The sequence below is a fragment of the Triturus cristatus genome, chromosome 5_2 (genome assembly GCF_964204655.1).
Source record: "Triturus cristatus chromosome 5_2, aTriCri1.1, whole genome shotgun sequence".
NCBI lineage: Eukaryota > Metazoa > Chordata > Amphibia > Caudata > Salamandridae > Triturus > Triturus cristatus.
The window spans coordinates 234,029,077-234,049,728 of record NC_140588.1 but is presented as its reverse complement, the minus strand read 5'-3'; the positions used below and the strand labels follow the sequence as shown (position 1 = coordinate 234,049,728).

General features: G+C 42.7%; 1 protein-coding gene across 1 annotated transcript in view; it reads left to right on the top strand.

Annotated features, from left to right (window-relative positions):
• LOC146822832 (cadherin-10-like) overlaps positions 1–18,781 on the top strand; it is a 919,004-nt gene extending 900,223 nt beyond the window's left edge. Inside the window, exon 12 of the mRNA XM_085607023.1 lies at positions 18,151–18,781. Coding sequence (XP_085463149.1) covers positions 18,151–18,641 — 491 coding nt within the window. The 3' untranslated portion in view covers positions 18,642–18,781. The remainder of the gene's footprint in view (positions 1–18,150) is intronic.
• The last annotated feature ends 1,871 nt before the right edge of the window (positions 18,782–20,652 follow it).

The following is a 20,652-nucleotide window of genomic DNA, read 5'->3' as shown; positions in this document are numbered from 1 at the left end:
ATGATGGTGACTCCACCCCTGAGCTTTTGCTTACAGTCCTGCTTGGCAGTCATATAGCTGCATGGATGGCTGTAGTGATGTCCAGTGCTGAGGTTGGGTTTAGCCATGTTTCTAAGAGGAAGAGCAGATCAGGGCCCAGATTTTCATGGTGTGCTTGTTGAGTGAGAGTGTGATGAGGAACACACAAAATAGTTGAGAGCTGTTTGGATGATGGAGTGGCTTGTGTGGAAGATTACAAGAGAATTCAAAAGAGGCACAAGCAAATTCTCCTTCCATCTGTGAAGTGCGGTGTGGCAACAGCACAGTGAGTGGCGGCTGGGGCTCAGAGCAAAGAAGGTCACGACAGAGCAGTGGAAAGTGGGAGCTGGACCAGAGTTTTTGGCACTGGGCATGGTCTTGGCACAGATGGGTGCACATAGGCTGGGCTTTGGCACACAAACAGCACATTTCTATGTTGGTGCTTCAATTAAGTAGGTCCTGGGAGGGTGAGGAGTGGAGGGGCGGTTGGTAGGCCAGTGGGGGAGGCGGAAAGTGGGAGAACAGGAACATGTTAAGGAGTGCTGAGGGGAGGAAAAGGGTGGGAAAATGGTGGCACAGAGTCACAGACAAAAGAGGCACAAAGCAGCACAAACAAGGGGAAAACACAATGAACTGAAACAAAAAATTAGCAAACAATGAGCAAAAAAACAATAATGCAGAGAAAACCAGGTGTTAAAAACTGACAACAAAAACCATATAGACATATACAGGCAAGCAAACAGTGACCAACTTTAATATAATACCTTTACGTCACTTCTTATTAAAAGCAAAACAGTTAATTGTTTTTTTTGCTCTCTTGATCTTTAGTTATTTAAATGATTCTGGCTGTGATAATTCAAATTTGTATTCGAATTGTAGTAATTACATTGAAAACTTTGATCATTGAATCTGTTTATGGAACTGATTTTTGTATCCAGAACGACTGTATTTCATTTTTTGTTAAGGGGCCGTTGTCTCTAGAATTACTCAAGTACTCTTGGTCCCTTGTGATCTTACGTTTCCCTTGTGTACATATACAAGCCAATAGATCCAGTAACACTAACATGACCGTTGTTCCGGCATCTAGAGAGAGCCTGATGTTATCAGTAATGACCAACAGTGTGATCTCAGAACTGTGTAGCTCTCTGGAACCAAACTGAGAGGGGACTAGGATATTATGCTCTTCAAGAAATGATAGAAGCTGTGTGTAATATATCTGTCTAGAGCTTGTGCGAGCCAAGATAACAGCAAAATCGGTCTGTAGTTAGATAGTACATTGGGGTTTGCTGAGGGTTTTTTAAAAAGAGGAGCTACTTAGGCACACTTTGATTCCTTTGGTTCTTTGGCCATAGCCAAAAAGAGATTAAACATTTCCTTAACTGCTGTTGCCAGAAGGTTTGCTAAGCTGGCAGTAGCCTTAGGAGGACATTAGTCCTGGGGAGAACACGATTTAGCAAGAGCTAGCATCTACCACACCTGACACACAGAGCAGTATTCAAAATAGGTTAAAATAGCTGTGGCGTCTGAATGCGAATAATTTAAATCAGGTCCCCTTTCTGGACTTTCCTGACTGGCTTAGAAATTCCTATCAATGGTATTAATCTTAGCTTAAAAATGTTAGCTGAGTCATCACAGAGGTCTTGTTAAGTGACAATTGTGGAGGCACAAGTACATTGTTTAATAAAGCTGTTTAATGCTTTATATGACTCTTTAGCGGAATTGCCCACTTTGGCAATTGTTGAAGTTAGATGTGCTTTTTGTACTGCCTTAATATTGTTATGATAGATTCCTAGACTTGTCTGATATTCTAATTTATCCTCAGGGCACTTGCAAAGATGTCATCTGTGTTCAAGGCATTTGCAAATTGATTTTTCTTGATGTAGGGCGTCAGAGTACTATGGAGCTCGACTTCTAGGGGAGGCAGATATGGATTTTTTGGGAGCCACTATTTGATTGACTGTGGTAGTTCATGGTAAGCAGACAAAGCTGTATCTACATCCGAGTAGGAAGCGAGAGAGGGAACCTTAAAGGCCTTACTAAAAGTGGAGGTTGTAGCTGTTTTCCATGGGCACTGAGGTCTGTTGACCTTTGCCTAGGTTTGACTGGATCATTACAGCATGGAACGACAAACTTGATCAGATCAGATTATGATCTGACCAACTGATAGTAAGTGGACGCTCACATGTTATTCCATATTATTTGTAAAGATAAGGTCCAGCATATGTCCAGTCCAATGTGTAAGGCCTGACACTTTTTGCAATAGGAACTTGTCCAAAGCTTGGAAGTGGAGGTGCAATATAATCAGTTTGTGCCTGAATTAAATCTTTCTTGTTGCCAGGAGGGTGGAAGATCAGGGCTCCCCTCCAAACTTCTGTAGAAGTAAGTATCTTTTTAAAAATAAATGTCTCTAGCCAGTCTGAGCATAGGGTATTGACCAGCTCGACCTTTAGAGTTTTGTGAAAAGCAATAGCAATGCCACCCCCAAGGCACTCTATCCTATCGGATTTGACCAGAGAATAATGCTCTGGTATGGCTAGTGAGATAAAGGGGACAGCAGAATCACTGAGCCAAGTTTCCGTGAAAAACATAGTTTGGGATTCTGTGAAGTAATATGATCTCATATCTTTATGGCGTGATTGACCATAGCCCTACTATTGCAGTATAATTTATCTACTCTCGTTAGGTTACCATTGTGGGCAGAGGGACTGGAATCGTCAATCAGGGTAGGCGATACTCCAGGAGAACTGGATGGCAGAATTGATGGAGATGCGGGATGCAGTAAAAAGTTCATTTAAAATGCAGCGCGACATACCACAAAAAGATGGTGACAGAGTTTTTGTTAACCTCTTCAGTGCCCATGACGAGATAGTCTCGTCATGGAGCACGGTTGCGCTGTGCCCCTGACGAGACTATCTCGTCATGAACCCCGCCCGCTAATGTAACGCCCGGCACAGGGCGGGGAAAGGGCGTGGCACTGAAGGGGTTAAAAATGTAAAGGTGCCCCTTGCCTGAGCAGCGCTGCGCATCCACACCCTGCAGTTGCTTTTATGCGGCTTTCTTGAAGGAAGCCTTGCACCTAGACCACCTACCTGCCAAAAATGGTTGCGGTCTAGTGGCTCACCTGAAGTGTAGACTGCCCAAGAACCAGCTCTCTCTGCAACAAATGGCACCAAGCTGCAGCAGACCAGAGAGCAAGTGAGAAGCAACCAAGTAATGCGGGGTGTGGTTAAAAGTGGAGTTAAAATGCAGCACTACACACAACAAAAAGGTATTAAGCTAAGAGGCATGAGAGTCCAGTGAGGATGCTGGAAACAACACTGAGGTATCCAAATGGGATCATTACTAAACCGTTATTCCCAAAGGTCTTGTGCCTAGCCAGGGAATGACATAGTTAAGTGGTTTCTTGCTTATGAATGTACTCTGTCAATGCACAAAGTAAAAGTGAAGGTTAAGAGGAGTGTAAGACCTGGCATCTTTTGGCATGGTTTTCCCTGTCTTTTTGTTTCTGACCTCCTATTTCTGACTGTGTGCTGAACTTTGTTTTTGTCGGTTTCTGGACTCTGGGCACTTTACCACAGCTGACCAGTGCTAAAGTGCAGACTCTAAAATTGTATGGTATTTGGTGACTCCATGACTGGCATATTTGATTTACTAAAGCATCCCTAGTACAGTACACTACATGTGCCCAGGACCTGTAAATCAAATGCCACTAGTGGGCCTGCAGCACTGATTGTGTCACCCACATGGGTAGCCCTTCAAACATGTCTCTGGCCTGCCTCTGCAGAACCTGTGTGTGCAGTTTTAAACCTGGCCAGATCACCTACCTGCCAGGCACAAACCTTCCCTTTTATTGCATGTAAGGCACCCCTAAGGTAGGCCCTAGGCAGCCCCATGGGTAAGGTGCAGTGTATTTAAAAGGTAGGGCATGTGCACAGAGACACCAGACACAGGGGACTCCAAAACCCGGCACCCCTTGCGGCCGAGCGCTGCCAATGCGACTTCCTGTTTGTGCTTGGAGGCACAAAAGAGGGCTCAGCACCTCCCGCAGCGTGGGAGAGTGGCACAGAGACACCGGGGACCGTAAATCCCAGCACCCCTTACAGCCGAGCATCGCCAATGCGACTTTATGTTTGCGCTCCTTGAATTTATCTCAGGATCCCCTGACTAAAGAAGGGGGTAGACTGGCCAGGAATACATCCCCTTTTTTTAACATGGCCCCTAATAAAAAAAGAAAGAAAAGAGGCACAAAATTAGGTACCGTTACGGCCGAACTCCTAACCCAGGAGGGGGCTGAAGGAACTCTGACCCAGGAAGATTGGCAGATTTCTCATTTTAAAACAATTGTTGGAGACCTTATTCAGTCGCCTTAAGAGACATTCTTTGGGACAGTCCGGGAGGATTTAGTCATAAGTGTTAAGACCGTGTTAGAAGGTATGATGGAGAAGTTGTCACAAATAGAAACACAATTGGCTGAGCTGGCGGACTCTAGCCCCCGGATCAAGGATATGAATGTTACATATAATGTGCCTAACATCACCCAAAATACACAAAGGGGTGTGTCCATGAGGGGGGATCGACATAATACTCTACACCCTAAGGCATTTAAGCCTGATAAGGATATTCTGGGGACAAATATAAAAACTAGACAGGCGGTCACGAATCCAAACTATCTGGGAGCACATCTACTGTCAGGAAACCCATCCCAGATAGAGCCTAGTAAATCATCCATACATTGGTCTGGTAATAGATATAGGCTGCATTTGCCACCTGGGGCTACCCCCTGGTAGCAGTACTAATAGGGGTACCTCCTCTCAAAGATAACACAACTGATACCACAGAAGAGCTCATCTGTAAAGCAAAATTCTGGTACAAAAAACTGTCGGACAGGGGGTTTAGAGCGTCTTCACATATCATAATGGCCAGACGGGCAGGATGGGTTGGCCGGTGCTCTAAATCAGAAGAAGGTAATTGTATCATCATCAATTTTGATCAGATTAATGTAGCTGGTTGGCTATTCAAAGATGATCGAACTCAAAGCCCAGGGGGTTTTAAAGCAGTCCCTCTTGGTTATTTCTATCCCCCAGTAATGGAGAGCCAAGACAAAGATCCCAAAAGCTCTGTTGAGACAATTTTCAGGATCAGTTGGTAATGGGTCAGGTATTAATCTAAGAACAGTGATGGTTTTCCCCTTTTGTTGGGCTCTTCCAACCCACTTATGTGTCACCCAAATTCAGCTGAGGCAATCAGAGAGAGAGCAGGACAAAACAGAATTGATCTGACAAACAGATTATCTCTATTGAGACAGTTAGAAATTAATGCTTGACTCATAAAATCCTTCCCTGGTCAAAGACTACACATGGCCAATTCTAGTACCTCTACTCCTTGCTCTATAATGGGGGAAGAAGCTGGAACAAACAAATAATCGAAAGTACTCAGCTGGAATATAGCGGGAATAAAATATAAAACAAATGACTCAAGGTTGCTGGAAATATTAAGGGAGTATGATGTGGTTCGGCTTCAAGAGACTTGGGAAATTGACAATACCTTTTGGATGGATATCTATACAACATACTCTGAACCTGCACGGCCTTCCGACGCTGGTAGAGCAAAGGGCAGTTTAAGAACCCCAATTTCTTTAATTGTCTCAGGTAACCATTGTAAACTAAATTCTGATTCTTGGAATTGTCTTGTGGTTCAAATTACGCCTATTAGTGCGCCAAAACTGCTTGTTGTTAACTTTTACAACTCCTTTGAAAGAACTTCTCTGAATGAACATTTATGCAGTCTGAATTGCATTTTAGACTCATACAGGGAAAAGCAAACTACACCTTATTCGGTTATTATTTTAGGAGATTTCAATATACATTTGTGTACAAGGATCTGCCATGTCACTGATAATCTTTGCCCGGAAATTGTTCAGAGACACATTTTAAACACACGCAACAAGGTGAGTTTTTGGAGGACACTTTAGCGGAATTCAGCCTATCATACCCTAATACCATGAGTGACGAGGTTGGTATCCCCTCCTTTAAGGGAAGGGGCTTGAACTCCACAATTGATTAAATCTTCATTAATACAGCCTTGTTAAGTCTATGCTGCCCAATGGTCACATTTCAGTGATCATAATCCTATACATCTCATATTAGAAGGGGGAGTTAGGGTCACCCCCAAAATGGGGAAGATTGTTTCTGTCCGAAATTTAAAGGTTAAGGATGAAGGCTGCAGACTTAAATGGAGTAAGGTAGTCCCAGATCTTTTTGTAAATGATCTATCAGAAACCATTGGGGATGAGATTGATCTCTGCCTAGATGGCACGAAAAAGGAAGCAGAAATTCTTACAGCCTACGATAGGATCTGCAAACAGGTGGCCAGAGCTCTCACATATCCAGCTAGGGAATTCATAAATAGTGGAGAGAGGTGGTTTGACCATAACTGCACAGTTGCCCACCAAAAGCTACTCTCTGCATTAAAGCAAAAACCTCAAAACAAAGCCTTAACAGCCGCACTTAGGAAAACGTATCAGCAGGCCATACCCACACGTTAAACAGAAATCAAACATAATGCCTGGGATGATCTACGGTCTGTGGACATTATAAAGAATAGTGCCAAGTTCTGGAAAATTGTTATTAAACCATTCTTCTCTGGTGGGAGTACATTGAACTGTAATATAACAGAGGAGCTGTGGTTTAGCCACTTCAAACATATATATGGTGACCAGGATGATCAGGGAATATTAGGCACATGGACCACGGTTGAGGCTTATAGTTTGGCTTTCACAGAAAAGGAAGTAGCAGAGGCCATAATACAAATGACAAGTAATAAAGGTCCCGGACCGGACGGCATCCCGGCTGACCTTTTTAAGCAAAATGTGACATTATGGTCCAAAATACTATCACATGTATTTAATATGGCCTGTTGGTGTGGTCTTCCAAGATCTTGGTCCCAGTCCACTCTTGTTCCAGTTTTCAAGAAAGGGCAGAGAGGAGACCAGCGATGATACAGGCGAAAATCGCTGATTGATTCAACAGTTATAGTGTTAGGAAGAGTTATCCTTAGTAAATTGACAGACTGGCTCGATGAGTGTAATGTACTATCAAACCTGCAGTATGGTTTCAGGAAAGGTAGGGGTACCACGGACAAGTACCTCAACCTGCATTTGTTAGCAGGGAAATACAATGTTGCCAAGAAAGGGACACTACACCTAGCATTTATGGATCTGTCCTCAGCTTTTGACTGAGTAAACTGATCCAAATTATGGGTATTATTACTTGAAATGGGCATGGAACCGAACATCGTAAATTTTGTATCCGCTCTGTACAGTGACCTTACTGCTATGGAATGAATTGACCAAGGGGGCAATCACACACAGGGAATACGCATCATTAGAGGAGTTAGACAGGGTTGTATTTTAGCTCCCCTATTGTTCACCCTATATATCAACAATTTAGATTCAGTTTTGGGTACAGCCAGCAAAGATATTCCACGAGTGGGGAAGTGGCTGATACCAGCGCTCTTATATGCAGACAATGCCGCCTTATTAGGATGAACAGGGGTTGGCCTACAGTGTCTCCTAAGTTCCTTTGCCGATTTTATGAGATCTCTGGATTTAAATGTTATTTTTTCAAAATCTCACACAATGATTATAGGCTCTAGACCCAGAAAACTCAAAACACATTACTGTGAAAGAAACAAAATATCTAGGGTAACTACATTTTCATACCTAGGTGTTTTATTTGATTAAAGGTGTACATGGGCACCGCAAAAGAAAGCCAAAAGAAATGCTATGGCAAGATCAACAGTTACAGTTCTTGGTTTTGAGTGTAGGTTAGGGGCCAAGCCAGTGCAAACCATGTTAAACATATACAGAGCAAAATGTATTGCTATTTCTAATTACAGCTCAGGAATCCGGGGATACAAGGAAGTTAAGGATCTCCAAATAGTGGAAAATAAATTCTTGCGAAACCTGCTATCAGTTCCTCAATCAACACCTTCCTATTTTATTCACCAGGAAATGGGCATTGGTTTTGTGTCAGATTTTATCGAAATGGCTCCCTTACTTAAATGGATAATGACCTGGATAAACCCTGAATTAGAAATGAGCCGTGCGATTGTACTTGACTGCCTAGCCTTGGATAGAGCAAGTAGAATCAGCTAGTTGAGTTACATTAAGAGGTTAACAACGCAATTAGGACGGCCCAAGCTGTTTATTCACCTGATAAGTTATTCAAGAAAAATTTAGCTTGGGTCAAGAAATCCTACTCATATATGATACATACTGAAAGAGAGACTAGAGAGCTGTTTAAACCAATGGTAAGAGCCCACAAACTACTGAAAACAAACCTTGCGATAGAACCTTATTTAGATGTAGTAACCAAGCCCCACCACCGCTTCCTTTTAATAAGATTTAGATTTAACTATTTGCACTTTTTATTGGCAGAGCCCCATGAATGGAGAAAGATGAAGGATTTGGGTCCCTGCTCCTGTGATAATTTTTCTACCCAAGACACTTTCCACTTATGTTTTGCGAGCACTATTTGCACATTCGTATGCTTTTTATAGTACCAATTTTAAAGGGTAAAGGCTTTATGCAAGTAAGGCCTGCATTAATATATTTACATATGCTGAATAATGTTTGGGAAACTATTAATATTGGTAGTTTCTTAGTTGTGGCGGTTAGAGAAAGGAAAAAAAGAGGGGCCCCATGATTTGATATATTTTAACTTTTTATAATTACAATGATTTGAATGATTATTTAGTTGATTACTATGCCCAAGATAATTTTTTGTGCAGTCCTGGAATTAGATTTCTCACAATGTTGTAAAGATAATAATTGTTGTTTATGTCTTATTGTTGTTTTAATAATTATTTTTTCTAGCAGGCTGTTATGGTTTTAAATTAACCAAATAAAGTGATTATGACTGACTGAGGTACGGCATGTGCTTTTAATTTGTACATGTCCTGGTAGTGAAAAACTGCTAAATTTGTTTTTGCACTACAGCATTGTCTATCTCTCCCATAGGTTAGCATTGGAGCTGCCTTGTAACACTTCCAATTGCGAGCAGATAAAAAATTGAAATTTGGTGTCTCTGGACTCACAATTTCAAAACTTATATTTTAGTGAAGTTGTTTCTTAATTGCAGGTCTGAAAATGCGCCTTTAGAAAGTTGTAATTTTCTTTAACCATTCTTTGTTTCTGCCTGTCCCTAGAATACACGTCTGGGTTGTATGACAGTTGAGATTTGTGAATTCACTATAGATAGTCACATGCAAAAGGAGCTGAGGTGTACCCTGCATATCATGATGGCCAATCACCATGCTGATGAGCCTTCCTGAGCTGGAGGGGTGGGAGGAGTTGACACTTGTGCCTGTCCCCACACAAAGAGCTGCATACCCCCCGGTAGTGTGTCTGGAGCCAGAGCAGAAAGGGCAGGGTCCTGTACACTACAAAGACCTTTCTTTGAAGTTTCCCTATTTCAAAGGCCAAAATGGGTATAAGAACTGGAACTCTGACACCATATACTCAAAACACTTCTGGACTGAGGACATTCTGCCCGGAAAAGAGCTATTGTGCTGCCAGGAATAATGCCACTTTGCTGCTTGGTTTGCTGTGTTGATCTGCTGCTTTCTGCTTTTTGCCTTGGAGTGAGAGGACTGGACTTTACTCTCAGCAGTTTACTTTCTAAGGTTCTCCAAGGGCTTGACTAACCTTGCCTCCAGTTGCTGAAGTCTCTGGGACATCTAAGTTTTCACCTGCTTCTTGTTACCAGAAACCTGGGCTCCTCTACTGCAGTCCTACCATGGCAAGTGGTGTCAAATCCAGTCATGGGTCCTTGGAGGAGAGTTTGGTCCTGTAACAAAGAAACCAATGCATTGACTCCAAAGTGTCACTACAGAACCGGCACATCCCTACAAAACCGATGCATCGCTGCTGCCTGCACTGAAGCCATTGACACAGCTCACCGAGTGCGAGACTCAGTGACCTTGACTTTCAACACAGCCCTGACTTCGCCGCAGCGCCTCCGAAGAACGGACACTGCGTGAGTCTCGAGAACTGCTTCACCGAAGTAAGACGCTCTGCTGCAACCCAGCCATGTGTGACTTTCAACCAACATATCTCCTTCAGCACAGGGTTCGACTTCACAAACAATCAATGCATTGCGCTGATGACATCGACACATCATCAACGTCGCATTGCCTTCAGGAAGCTGAGCCTAACACCAGCAACCGAGGCATCACCTCTTCTGCGCATTGCATCGTCCCTGGGTGTTAAAGCTTCAGTGACCTTCTACCACCTTCAGAAACCAAAGCATCACCTGCATCTGAGACGCCTCACCTCCTCTGCACCATGCATCGTCTTCAATTTCCTATGCATCCACGGCACTGTAAGGGGGTCTGCATGATTCCTGTATCTGAAACATGTCCCATTGCAGTCAAACTGAAATTTTGAAATTTTCCTGGTAAAGTGTGACCAGATAGCCCCAGTTGGAGTTATTGACTTCTAAGCACTGCATTTCGATTTAACCATTAAACATTCATATCTTGACTTGGAGAAGTTTGGATTTCTGTTGTTTTGTTCTCATTTTACTCAGATAAATATTGGCTATTTTTCCAAACTGGTGTGGAATATATTTGTGGTGTTTTCACTGTGTTGGTGTGTGTGTTGGTGTGTGTGTGTGTGTGTGTGTGTGTGTGCGTGTGTGTGTGTGTGTGTGTGTGGGGGGGTGTGGGTGCGTGTGCATGGGTGTGTGTGTGTGTGTGCGTGTGTGTGTGTTGGTGTGTGTGTGTGTGTGTGTGTGTATATACACAAATACTTTACACATTTCCTCTTTGGCTTAGCCTGACTGTTCTGTGCGAAGCTACCAGAACGTGAGCAGAGGTAAACATTTAGTGTGCACTACACTTACCCTGAGTAAAGTGTGGAGCCATACTTGAGCAGGGTACATACCTCTGCCAACTACAGACCCCATTTCTAATGAGGAGCTAGTCTAAGCAAATGCCTACTGCGGGGGGAGACTACTAAATCTGAAGGAGTCAGAGCAGACAAAGTACCAACCCATGAAGGCCACCCTTATTTGCAAATTTCATCTCACTACTAAAAACAATCGACTGAGGTTTAGGGATACCAAAAAGCAATTACCACAGCCTTGGGAAGATTTGTTGGCATGTTTGTCAAAGCCTTGGAGGTTTGGGTGGAAGGCAGAAACATAAATCCGTATAATGGGCTGTAGAGATTCATTTTGCAGGAGTCATTATCTTACAAAGTTGCATCAGCACCTGGGAGGGTTCTAAGCTCACTAATTCCAGGGAGCTTGGAAAAGTGTCTGACTTCTGGCTTAGCACTAGAGTGCACAGGAAAGTACAATGGGGGGCACTAAGAAAGTGGTCTGGGCCCTCAACAACAGAGGGATGGGTGAATAGGGAGGATCTCTGTAAGTGGCTCCACATGTTTGAAAAGAGAGGGTAATCCAGTTTCACTAATGAACGGGCAGGTTCAAAGGAAGAGTCCCTAGACCCCTCCATCAGAAGTCAGTGCTATGACTGTCTCCAGGCATGGCTCAAGAGAAGGGGCTCAGTTTATTCTAAGAAGCGCCCCATAGGTAGGCAGTCTATTGGGATTGCTAGGGTAGGGCTTGTTGAAGAAGTTGGCCCGGTGAGGACAAAAGGGAGGACAGATTGCCGTGCTATCTAGGGATGAATGGGAGGTGGAACACCTGACTTACATGTCTAATTACACTAAATTGTACAGACCGTGGTCAACCAACAATAAGAAGAGGCTAAAGACTCTGAGAGACACAGGAGCCAGCAGAACTACTGCCGTGTGTCAACTGGTGTTTTAGGCTCATACCATTTCCAATGTGCATCACCATATCGTAAACGCTGACAACCAGGCCCACTACCACTGAGTGGCGATGATTAACTTGGAGTCGGATGTAGTCACTGGTACTCTGAATGTAGATGCTATGTCTGCCATACCTATTGACTGCTGGGATATTACATTGAGCATACTACCTGAAAAGAAGTAGTGCTTAAGGTAAATGCTAAAATATTATGACTGCCTGAGTGTGTGATGCTGACCAGAAGGTTCATATTCACTCATAAGGGCAATCAGGGGGACCTGGAGACTGAAAGAGTGGATCAGGTTCGACCCAGGAAGAGACGGGACAAAGAGCTGGGGAAATCTCCCCACAGTTCCCATGGTTGGGGGAAAGTCAACTCCTGAGGGGGGTTTAGAGCCTACAGGTTAGGTGGAGTCTGCCTTGGGTTACCTGCCTGCGCTGGTTGGTTTACAGGCTGCAAGAGGAAAGTTTCAGACAGAATTACCCCCTCTGAAAAACCTTCGGCAGCAAGCAGACCCCCAGAAAAATGCAGATACCTCTGTAGTTCACTTGATCTATTGCCATCATTTAAATAGAATCCTAAGATTCCTGAGCCTGGGTCAGTCAGAGTGATGGTGGTCCCTCAGTGCTAACAAGCGTTCCTACTGGAGTTGGCTCATGCTATGCTTTCAGCAGAACACCTAGACAGGACATCACCTATGATAGCTTCACAAGATCCTGAAAGGTATTATTACGGGTCCAGATGCATTTGAAGCATACATAGGACAGTTTAGCCCATTATTTCTGTTATCAAAAACCACCCAAAAGGTGGTACACCAGAGCTGATGTTCTATATGGACTACAGGGGGCTCAATGCAGTCAACAGAACTGATGCACACCCAATCCCCACAGCTTCTGAGCTAATTGACAGGTTAGGGGCTGCCAAGTTTCTGAGTACCCTTGGTTTGACTTCAATGTACTTGCACACAACCTTAGATGGTGTAAAGTATAATTCAGCATTCTAGACTAACAAGGGGAAGATTCAGTTCAACTTAATTCTCTTTTGGTTGAAGAATGCCCCTGCTGCTTTCCAAAGGTTGATCAACTTGGTCCTGTCTGAGCAGTAGGACTACATTGCCAATTTTCTGGAAGGCATTGCTGCTCTCAGCTCCAACTAGGAATACCTCCTGACCCACCTGAAGGAATCTCTTCAAGCCCTGTAATAGACAGCCCTGACTATAAAGGCCAAAACTAGTACACACCAATATTATGAATAGACTGAGGGTATTTTTTAAACATGACATCATACATCACATGAGGGTGTTCCTAATGATGAGCTAGAGGAGCAGTTCTAATGAAGGTGATATAGGACAAAAGACAGTCAAGGTAAAAAAAAATCAAGCTCACTATACAATGATGCAAACTAAATGGACATTGGCTAACAGTTGACTCGATCTTTATGCCCATTTCTCATCGAGATTAATCACGCATTAAAATATGCAGATGTCAATGATTTCACCTGTTTGAAGATTATATGAATTCTGGTCTTAGTCAGGACAGAAGGAAAGGATACAACCTATATAAAAGAAATGTGTAATAAATGGCGTGTCTATAGAGTGGTAAACAAAAATGATAAATGTATGCACATTTTAACACTTATGTAATTTGCTTGGTGAATGATGCATATCACTTCATCAAAAAAAGGAACCAAATAAATATTCCCTATGGCAATTAACCAAACAATGATGTCATACAAGATATACAAAGACTGTCTTCACTTATTGGTTAAACAACGTAATTTTGTGGCAGCGGTGATCATGGGGAATTACTCACCAACCAAAAGGTAAGTTTCTGGGTTGTCAACCCCCACAATATTCTGTGGGCATAGGAAAAACACTCATGAGCCCACTGATGCACAGAAAGCAAACCCGGCCTAACTCAGAGAAAGGCTGTGTCCCACTAACACTTAATTGCATTATGGTGGCATATTGTGTCTTAATGCACCAAATTCACATATTGAGAGGTGGAACAATGATGTGAGATATGCAGAAATCACTACACCACAACCTGCACAATTGTAATGAACATGGTGTTTTTTTCCTCATTGACATTTTCTGTGTTGCTTGTGCTATAGCTGCCAGAATTCAGCTGAGTCTCTCAGGGCTGCATTTTTATTTAAACAGGGTGGATTTGGTAGAGTTGCCTTCCTCCCAAATTAATAATTCCATTCCAGGCACTTATATGTATCTTGAAGAACACATCTGATCTTTGTGAGTGGCTTGTCCCACCATGCCAGTGTGCCCCAACCACCATTGGGCCAGTCTTCAATGCCAGAAAAGGCTGGAGTAAGTGTGCAAAGTTGAAAATAATAATATCCAATATTCCACAAAAGAATTGCATGTGCAAATTCTCTTAATCCTTTAGATCCCCTGGATAGTCTTTATCCGCAACATACAGAGGTAGGATACACACTGAAATTTATGATGTGTGTGGTTTCATAGCCAAATAAATGTATGGCGTGCATGGTTTCAAAGCCAAATCCTCTAGAATCTTGTGGATTTCCTAAGATTCAGAACACTCCGCATATCATGGGACAAAAAGATGATATTTAGATGTCTTCAATTTTTGAGGATGTATGTTGATCAGGCTCCAGATGATTTGCAGTTGTAATATATTAAAGAAGCACTTTGTGAAAATATGCATTGAGATTCTCGATAATTAGCATTCCACTACATGGTAATTGGTAAACCCTGTTCCAAATCTCAGTGGTAAAACTAACATTCTTTAGGACCAGCAAATAAAAAGCCCTTTGCCCTCACAAGCATCTCCCAATGTAGAGTCTCAGAGTGCCAAGACATCCATGGCTGATTTGACACTCGGTGAAGACCATAAAAACACCACCCGCTATGCTGCTCCTCATAGACATTGGGACCTCTCTTCATTTAAGTCCCATATCACAATGCACACGATTTATGCCACATAAGCAACATCTGGAGCCCTACTAGCTGGTGCATTGATAATATTAACATGACTTTGAATGGCACATTTAGCGGATGTAGCAGTGAGAATCCTCAACTTATTTTGTGGTTAGATTTGACTGGAACGTCATTGCAACACTAGTATGCATGATCGGCTATTGCAATACTATGTTTAATCTACGAGCCATGACAGTTCAGTTGTTGTCTTTTACCCAGTCGGCTAATAGGCAGGACAGAGTTCATTGCATTTGTTTCAATTATATAATGGCATAAAAGTTTCTCAATGGTAGTCATTTGAGCCTTCAAAGCCACATATACATCAGTATTACCATATAGTCACCCATCTTGCTCTCTTATGTCATGTGAGATCAGGTACCTCCTAATGGACCCTTGTATGACTCTCGAATATACCTGTAGGAGCTGAAGTGCTACATTATCTATCACACTTCCTTGACTGTTAGCATCATCCTTTAGCCAATCTTCTATCTTGGGAGGTGGGCTTTTCATCCAGCAGCACAATAACCACCATTTGGCTAAAAGTAACAATGCTGCCACCATTCTGCGTGTCATCTTTGGGAATTCTTTCACAAGGTCTAGCAGCATTATAAGCATCAATCTTTCTACATGTATCTCTATTATATCCCTAATGACCTTTGCTACTACCACCCAGTAATCTATGATCATCAGACATTTCAATAGTAGGTGGAAAATCTCGGCTGGGTCACTTATGCATCTTTACTAGTAGAGGGGGTAATCGGGATTGATACTAGTCAAAAATTTTGCTGAGCACTATTATTCATTCAGAAATTTAAAAGAGAGTTAGCTTGTTCCTAAAATTTATGTATACCAATTTCGTCCAAGTACAGCAATATTTTCACGCTTTGGAGCAAATATGTTTCAGCTCTAGTCTATAACACAGCACAAGAGCAGAGGCAAAGTGCAAAATGAGGGAACGCCCCCTTGAGATTAGCGCACACCTGCTGCCGGTGGCTCAGTGTGGAGACTGATGGGGGTGGAATCACCCAACATGTGCAACAGTATTATCTGTAATATAGAAATGGCAGCACAAGCATCAATGACCCCTTCTGTAACACCAAAAGTGCACCAGGATGCAAAATGCACTTTTAGTAATACAGCTACTCTGTAGTAACAAAGCACTGTACATAATAGTTAGGGTTCAATAGACTGAATTTGTGAGAGGGGAGCAGCAATTCAATTTCGAATACATTGGAGAGTGTTGGGGGGCTAATGGACTGAGGAATTGAGAGGGGCTTTATAAATAGTCGATGATATCTTGGTAAGCATCAAAAGCTACGCAATGATTCAAACATGTCTTGGGATTCAACCGTAATTGGAGTGGGTTAACCACCCTTTGGAGATATCACTCCATACCAGATTCCAGCTGGACTCAGTCAGGAAGAAACTGTGGGGCATATTATCGAGGAAGAACGGTAAACATCGCTAAGCACACTTAGCGCACTTCTGTTTATCGTCGTCTATCGCTGAATTACATCGCCGTGTTAGCGGTGTATTATCAACGCTTTGCGAACTGGCGATGTAATTCCAGTGATAGACGATGAGAAACAGAAACATCGCCTGAAATCCAGCGATGATTATGGAGATGCTTGCTGATAGGGGAGGGTGGTCTTAACATGGCGATCCACCTCCCATTATCAGCATAGCTAAGTAGAACAAAAATCAGACGGTAACTTCATGCGATAACCGCGGTTAGCGTGGTTTTTTACATCGCTGGGGCCGCATTGTTAATAGTGCAAAGGTCTGTCTGTCACGTAAATCATGCAGACATTGTGAGGAACGCCCATTTTGCATCTCATTAGCGATAATAATCGCTGACATGCAAAATGGAGAGAAAACGGCTACTGAATCAAGGAAACTCGCGTTAGGGTGTCCTTGAAAATAGTGAGATGTTTATTTCGCCGCTTTTCGGCCGAAATCGGCCGCTAAAGCGACGAAAATAGGCTTGTAAATATGTGTTTTCCACTTGGTCAATATGACGTTACTACTATTAGAAGCTATCAGTGTGATGAAACATCTGGCCAAACCCTGTTGCACTTTGTTTTCTTCTGCAAACGTTATAAAGAATTGTCCAAGGCCCTGCTCATTCCAGCGATCCAGAAAAGAGAGACAAGAACTGGAGAATTGCCTTAATTTATTTGCAGGCTAGACAAAACGCAGGCAATATGTCTGAGAGTGGGCTTATCTTTTAAATCGGTTGTTAGACTTTGCAATTCAATAATGTTTTAATAACATTTTATGTAATCTAATTCAATTCCCACCTTTTAAACATTTTGATATGACTAATGCATCTTATTTATGAACTGTCGTTTTTAATTATTCTGTTTTGTTTATGGCTGCCTTTTTTTTAAGTATTATCCCTTGTGATTTTTTTGTATTTGCTGTTATGTTATGGCAGCCATGTTATGGACATTTGTTATTAGCCGAAAAAGAGAAATTGAATGGTCGATGAGGTGTTTTAAGATTACATTGCTGTCTGGCACCTTTTGGCTACACATTATTTGTCATCCTCTTGTCCATGAATACCTGGTGCTGCACATAGTCTGGTGATTTGCTGTACATATTTTATTGTTACCCTGCTGAAAACTCACGGAGTATTACACACTTCTCATGAACTCCTCTCAGGAGGAATCAATTGTTGAATCTGACACTGGAAGACTAAATTATTGGTTTGCATGTATAGTAGCACTACATTAAACGCAGTGTTCTGTGTCCTCTACAATGATATGTATAAAGCATTAGATACTAATACTGGCAGGTGAACACTGACCTTAACACAATCCTGGCAGGAAAATGTTTTATGAATACATTTTGTTTAACTACAAATGCTTTTACGAACAAGCTGCGCATTTATAACCCCCTAGGTCTGATTCTACAATTCAGTTTGTAATGAATTTATTGTAGGCATTTCGGGGTTTGAAATATATTGTGTGTGCTTCCAGGTTTTATTCAACTTAGCACCATTGTTACCTAGTAATACACAAGTTGACAAGGTGGGGAATAACAAACTTGTTTGACGTGTAAGTTTCAAAACCCTATTATATTTACAAATGCCCCGTCAAACTCGTCTTCATGTGCAAACAATAATACATCAATAATCTCAGGGCTTTTGTGAATCACGTCGTATCCTATGCTTTGCTGTAACAAATAAAAGGCATGAACTCCTGTCGCGAGGTTCAACCATTTGAAATCTGTAAATTCGTTTTGCGAAAATATCGAACAATGTGTGTTCCTTGCATGTTATTTCAAAGCCAGGCCGGGCTGTGATCTGACTGACAGTGTCCCTCTGCTCTTTTCTCAAGTTATAGTGGTGCTGTTTGCGGCGATGAAGAGGCAGAGGAAGAAAGAGCCGTTGATCCTGTCCAAGGAAGACATCAGAGATAACATTGTGAGCTACAACGATGAAGGCGGCGGAGAGGAGGACACGCAGGCCTTTGATATCGGCACGCTGCGAAACCCTGGGGCTATGGAGGATAAGAAGCTCCGCAGAGATATTGTCCCCGAGACCTTATTGTTGCCACGCAGGACTGCGTCAGCGCCAGACAGCACGGACGTGCGGGATTTCATTAACCAAAGGCTGAAAGAGCACGACGTCGACCCGACGGCCCCGCCGTACGACTCCCTCGCGACGTACGCCTACGAAGGAAACGATTCGATCGCCGAATCGCTGAGCTCTTTGGAGTCCGGGACGACAGAAAGCGACCATAACTATGAATACCTCAAGGAATGGGGTCCACAGTTCAACAAGCTCGCCGAGATGTACGGCGGGGGCGAGAGCGACAGAGACTTGTAAACAAAGCTCAATTTACAAACTAAGACGAATTAACGTCGAGGACACCTTCACTTTACAATTATTAACAATTAGACGAACTGCCCTACCACGCAGCACAATGCTTTTGTTTATGAACTGAAATGATTGCTTTCTTTATAATTGGTTCGTTTGTTGAATTAATAATTTCACGTAGTACGTTACATGAGGTATACCTTTTCTTACGTCACATTTCCTTGAAAAACTTTGGGAAGTCAGTGTTGTCTGTCAAGTAAATGGAAGATACCTTTCAAACACTGTCCTGCAGGCAGTCACCTCAAGGGCAAGCTGAAACTGCGAGAAAACATGGACTGCCACTTGAAATGACAGCTTTTTATATATAGAAAAAACGAAGAACTGAGACTAAGAAAAATATGTTCTGTTCTGTACATTAAACAATGCAGAAAACAAATGTACATGTGGTGTTAGTACGTGTGGTATGCAGATGGTGAAAAAACATGTCCATAGAGCGTCATCTCATCCAACTCAATCTGCCAATGTTTTATATTTATATTTTTGTATTTATTTTTAAGAAATAAACCAGGTTTTACAACTAGCTTTTTGTGTATCATTTTGCCTATGGGAACATGGTTCTTGAATGTTGCCAGGGAATAATTGTTTTAACGTTTTATTTAGTATTATTATAAACAAGAGAGTTACAATAGTATCACTATTCAGGTCAGGGATGGGCAGTGCAACAGTTACATATTCCTCTATGTGGCTCGAGTCTTGTATACACAATAACAAATTAGGACTACAAATGATTGGGAAAAAAAGTTCAAAATAAAGCAAGGGTAAAAAAAAAACTAAATGGAAATGAAAATAATAGAAACAGAAGGCCTTATTAATGAAAAAGTAATGCAGTGCAGCAAGTCACCTTGCTGCACCGCATTACAGGGAAAGGGCAGGAATGCACCATATTTATTTCAATATACCGAATTCCTTTCCTTTCACCAGCACTGGCTCACAATGGGCTGCTTAGCGCCAACGCAGGCACCTTTGCACCATGGTGCAATGGTGGCTGTGTTGCATACAGGATTGTTTTTGTGCAGGAAGGGGCACCTTCCTGCACAAAAACAATCCCATGAGATATAATCCTGTATGTGTGCTTGAAAGAGGAAGTAACATGGAGAAATGAAGATATTTCTCCTTATTAGGCCTCCCCTAGTAAGGTGTAGCATTTTGGTGCATTCCCAGGTCTATCAGCAATGGTAAATCTGGGAAAGTGTCAAAATCCATGGGAGTTGCATGGGAACACCCATGCAACGCCCATGGAACACCGTCCCAGGGCAGAGTAATGCAACACCGCAATTTGCGCTATATTGCGTTACTCCTGATTTATCAAGCCACGAAGCACCACACAAAGTGGCCTTGCACGTCTTGATAAATCTCATTTGGGGTTTGCATCATTGTGTGGTGCAAAAGCTATGCAAACCCCTTCATACATATGGTCAAGAATGTTTTTAGAACGTGCTTACAACTCACTCAATAGGTACCTATAGGTTTCCTATCACTGAGCCCCACACTCACCCATTACCACTGTCCCTAAGACACCATCGCCCTCGCAAAATACCATGTCACCTCTCGGAGGAGGAAGCTCTAGCTCTCCTCCTCTCTTACAACTCCATCATTGCCAACCCGAGTCCGCCAGACCTCACTGAAGAGGAAACTCTAGCCACCCTCCCTTCCTACAACTCTGCCCTAGCAACCCTAAGTACACTAGACGGGAATGTCGAACATGCCATTCACACGGTTGCAATCAACCCGAACAGATCAGCTACTCTCCGCAACAGAAGTGTGGTTGATAGCAATCTAGCGCCAGTACTCCTGTCTGCCCCAGAGCATGACACTCTCTCCGATCCCCCTTTGTCTGGCCTCCTTAATAACTGCCGCTCGGCAGTTAAGCACGCCGCCGATATCGCAGATCTCAAACTGAGCCAAAACATTGACTTAGCAATCCTGACCGAATCATGGCTCAATGAATCCTCATCTCCAT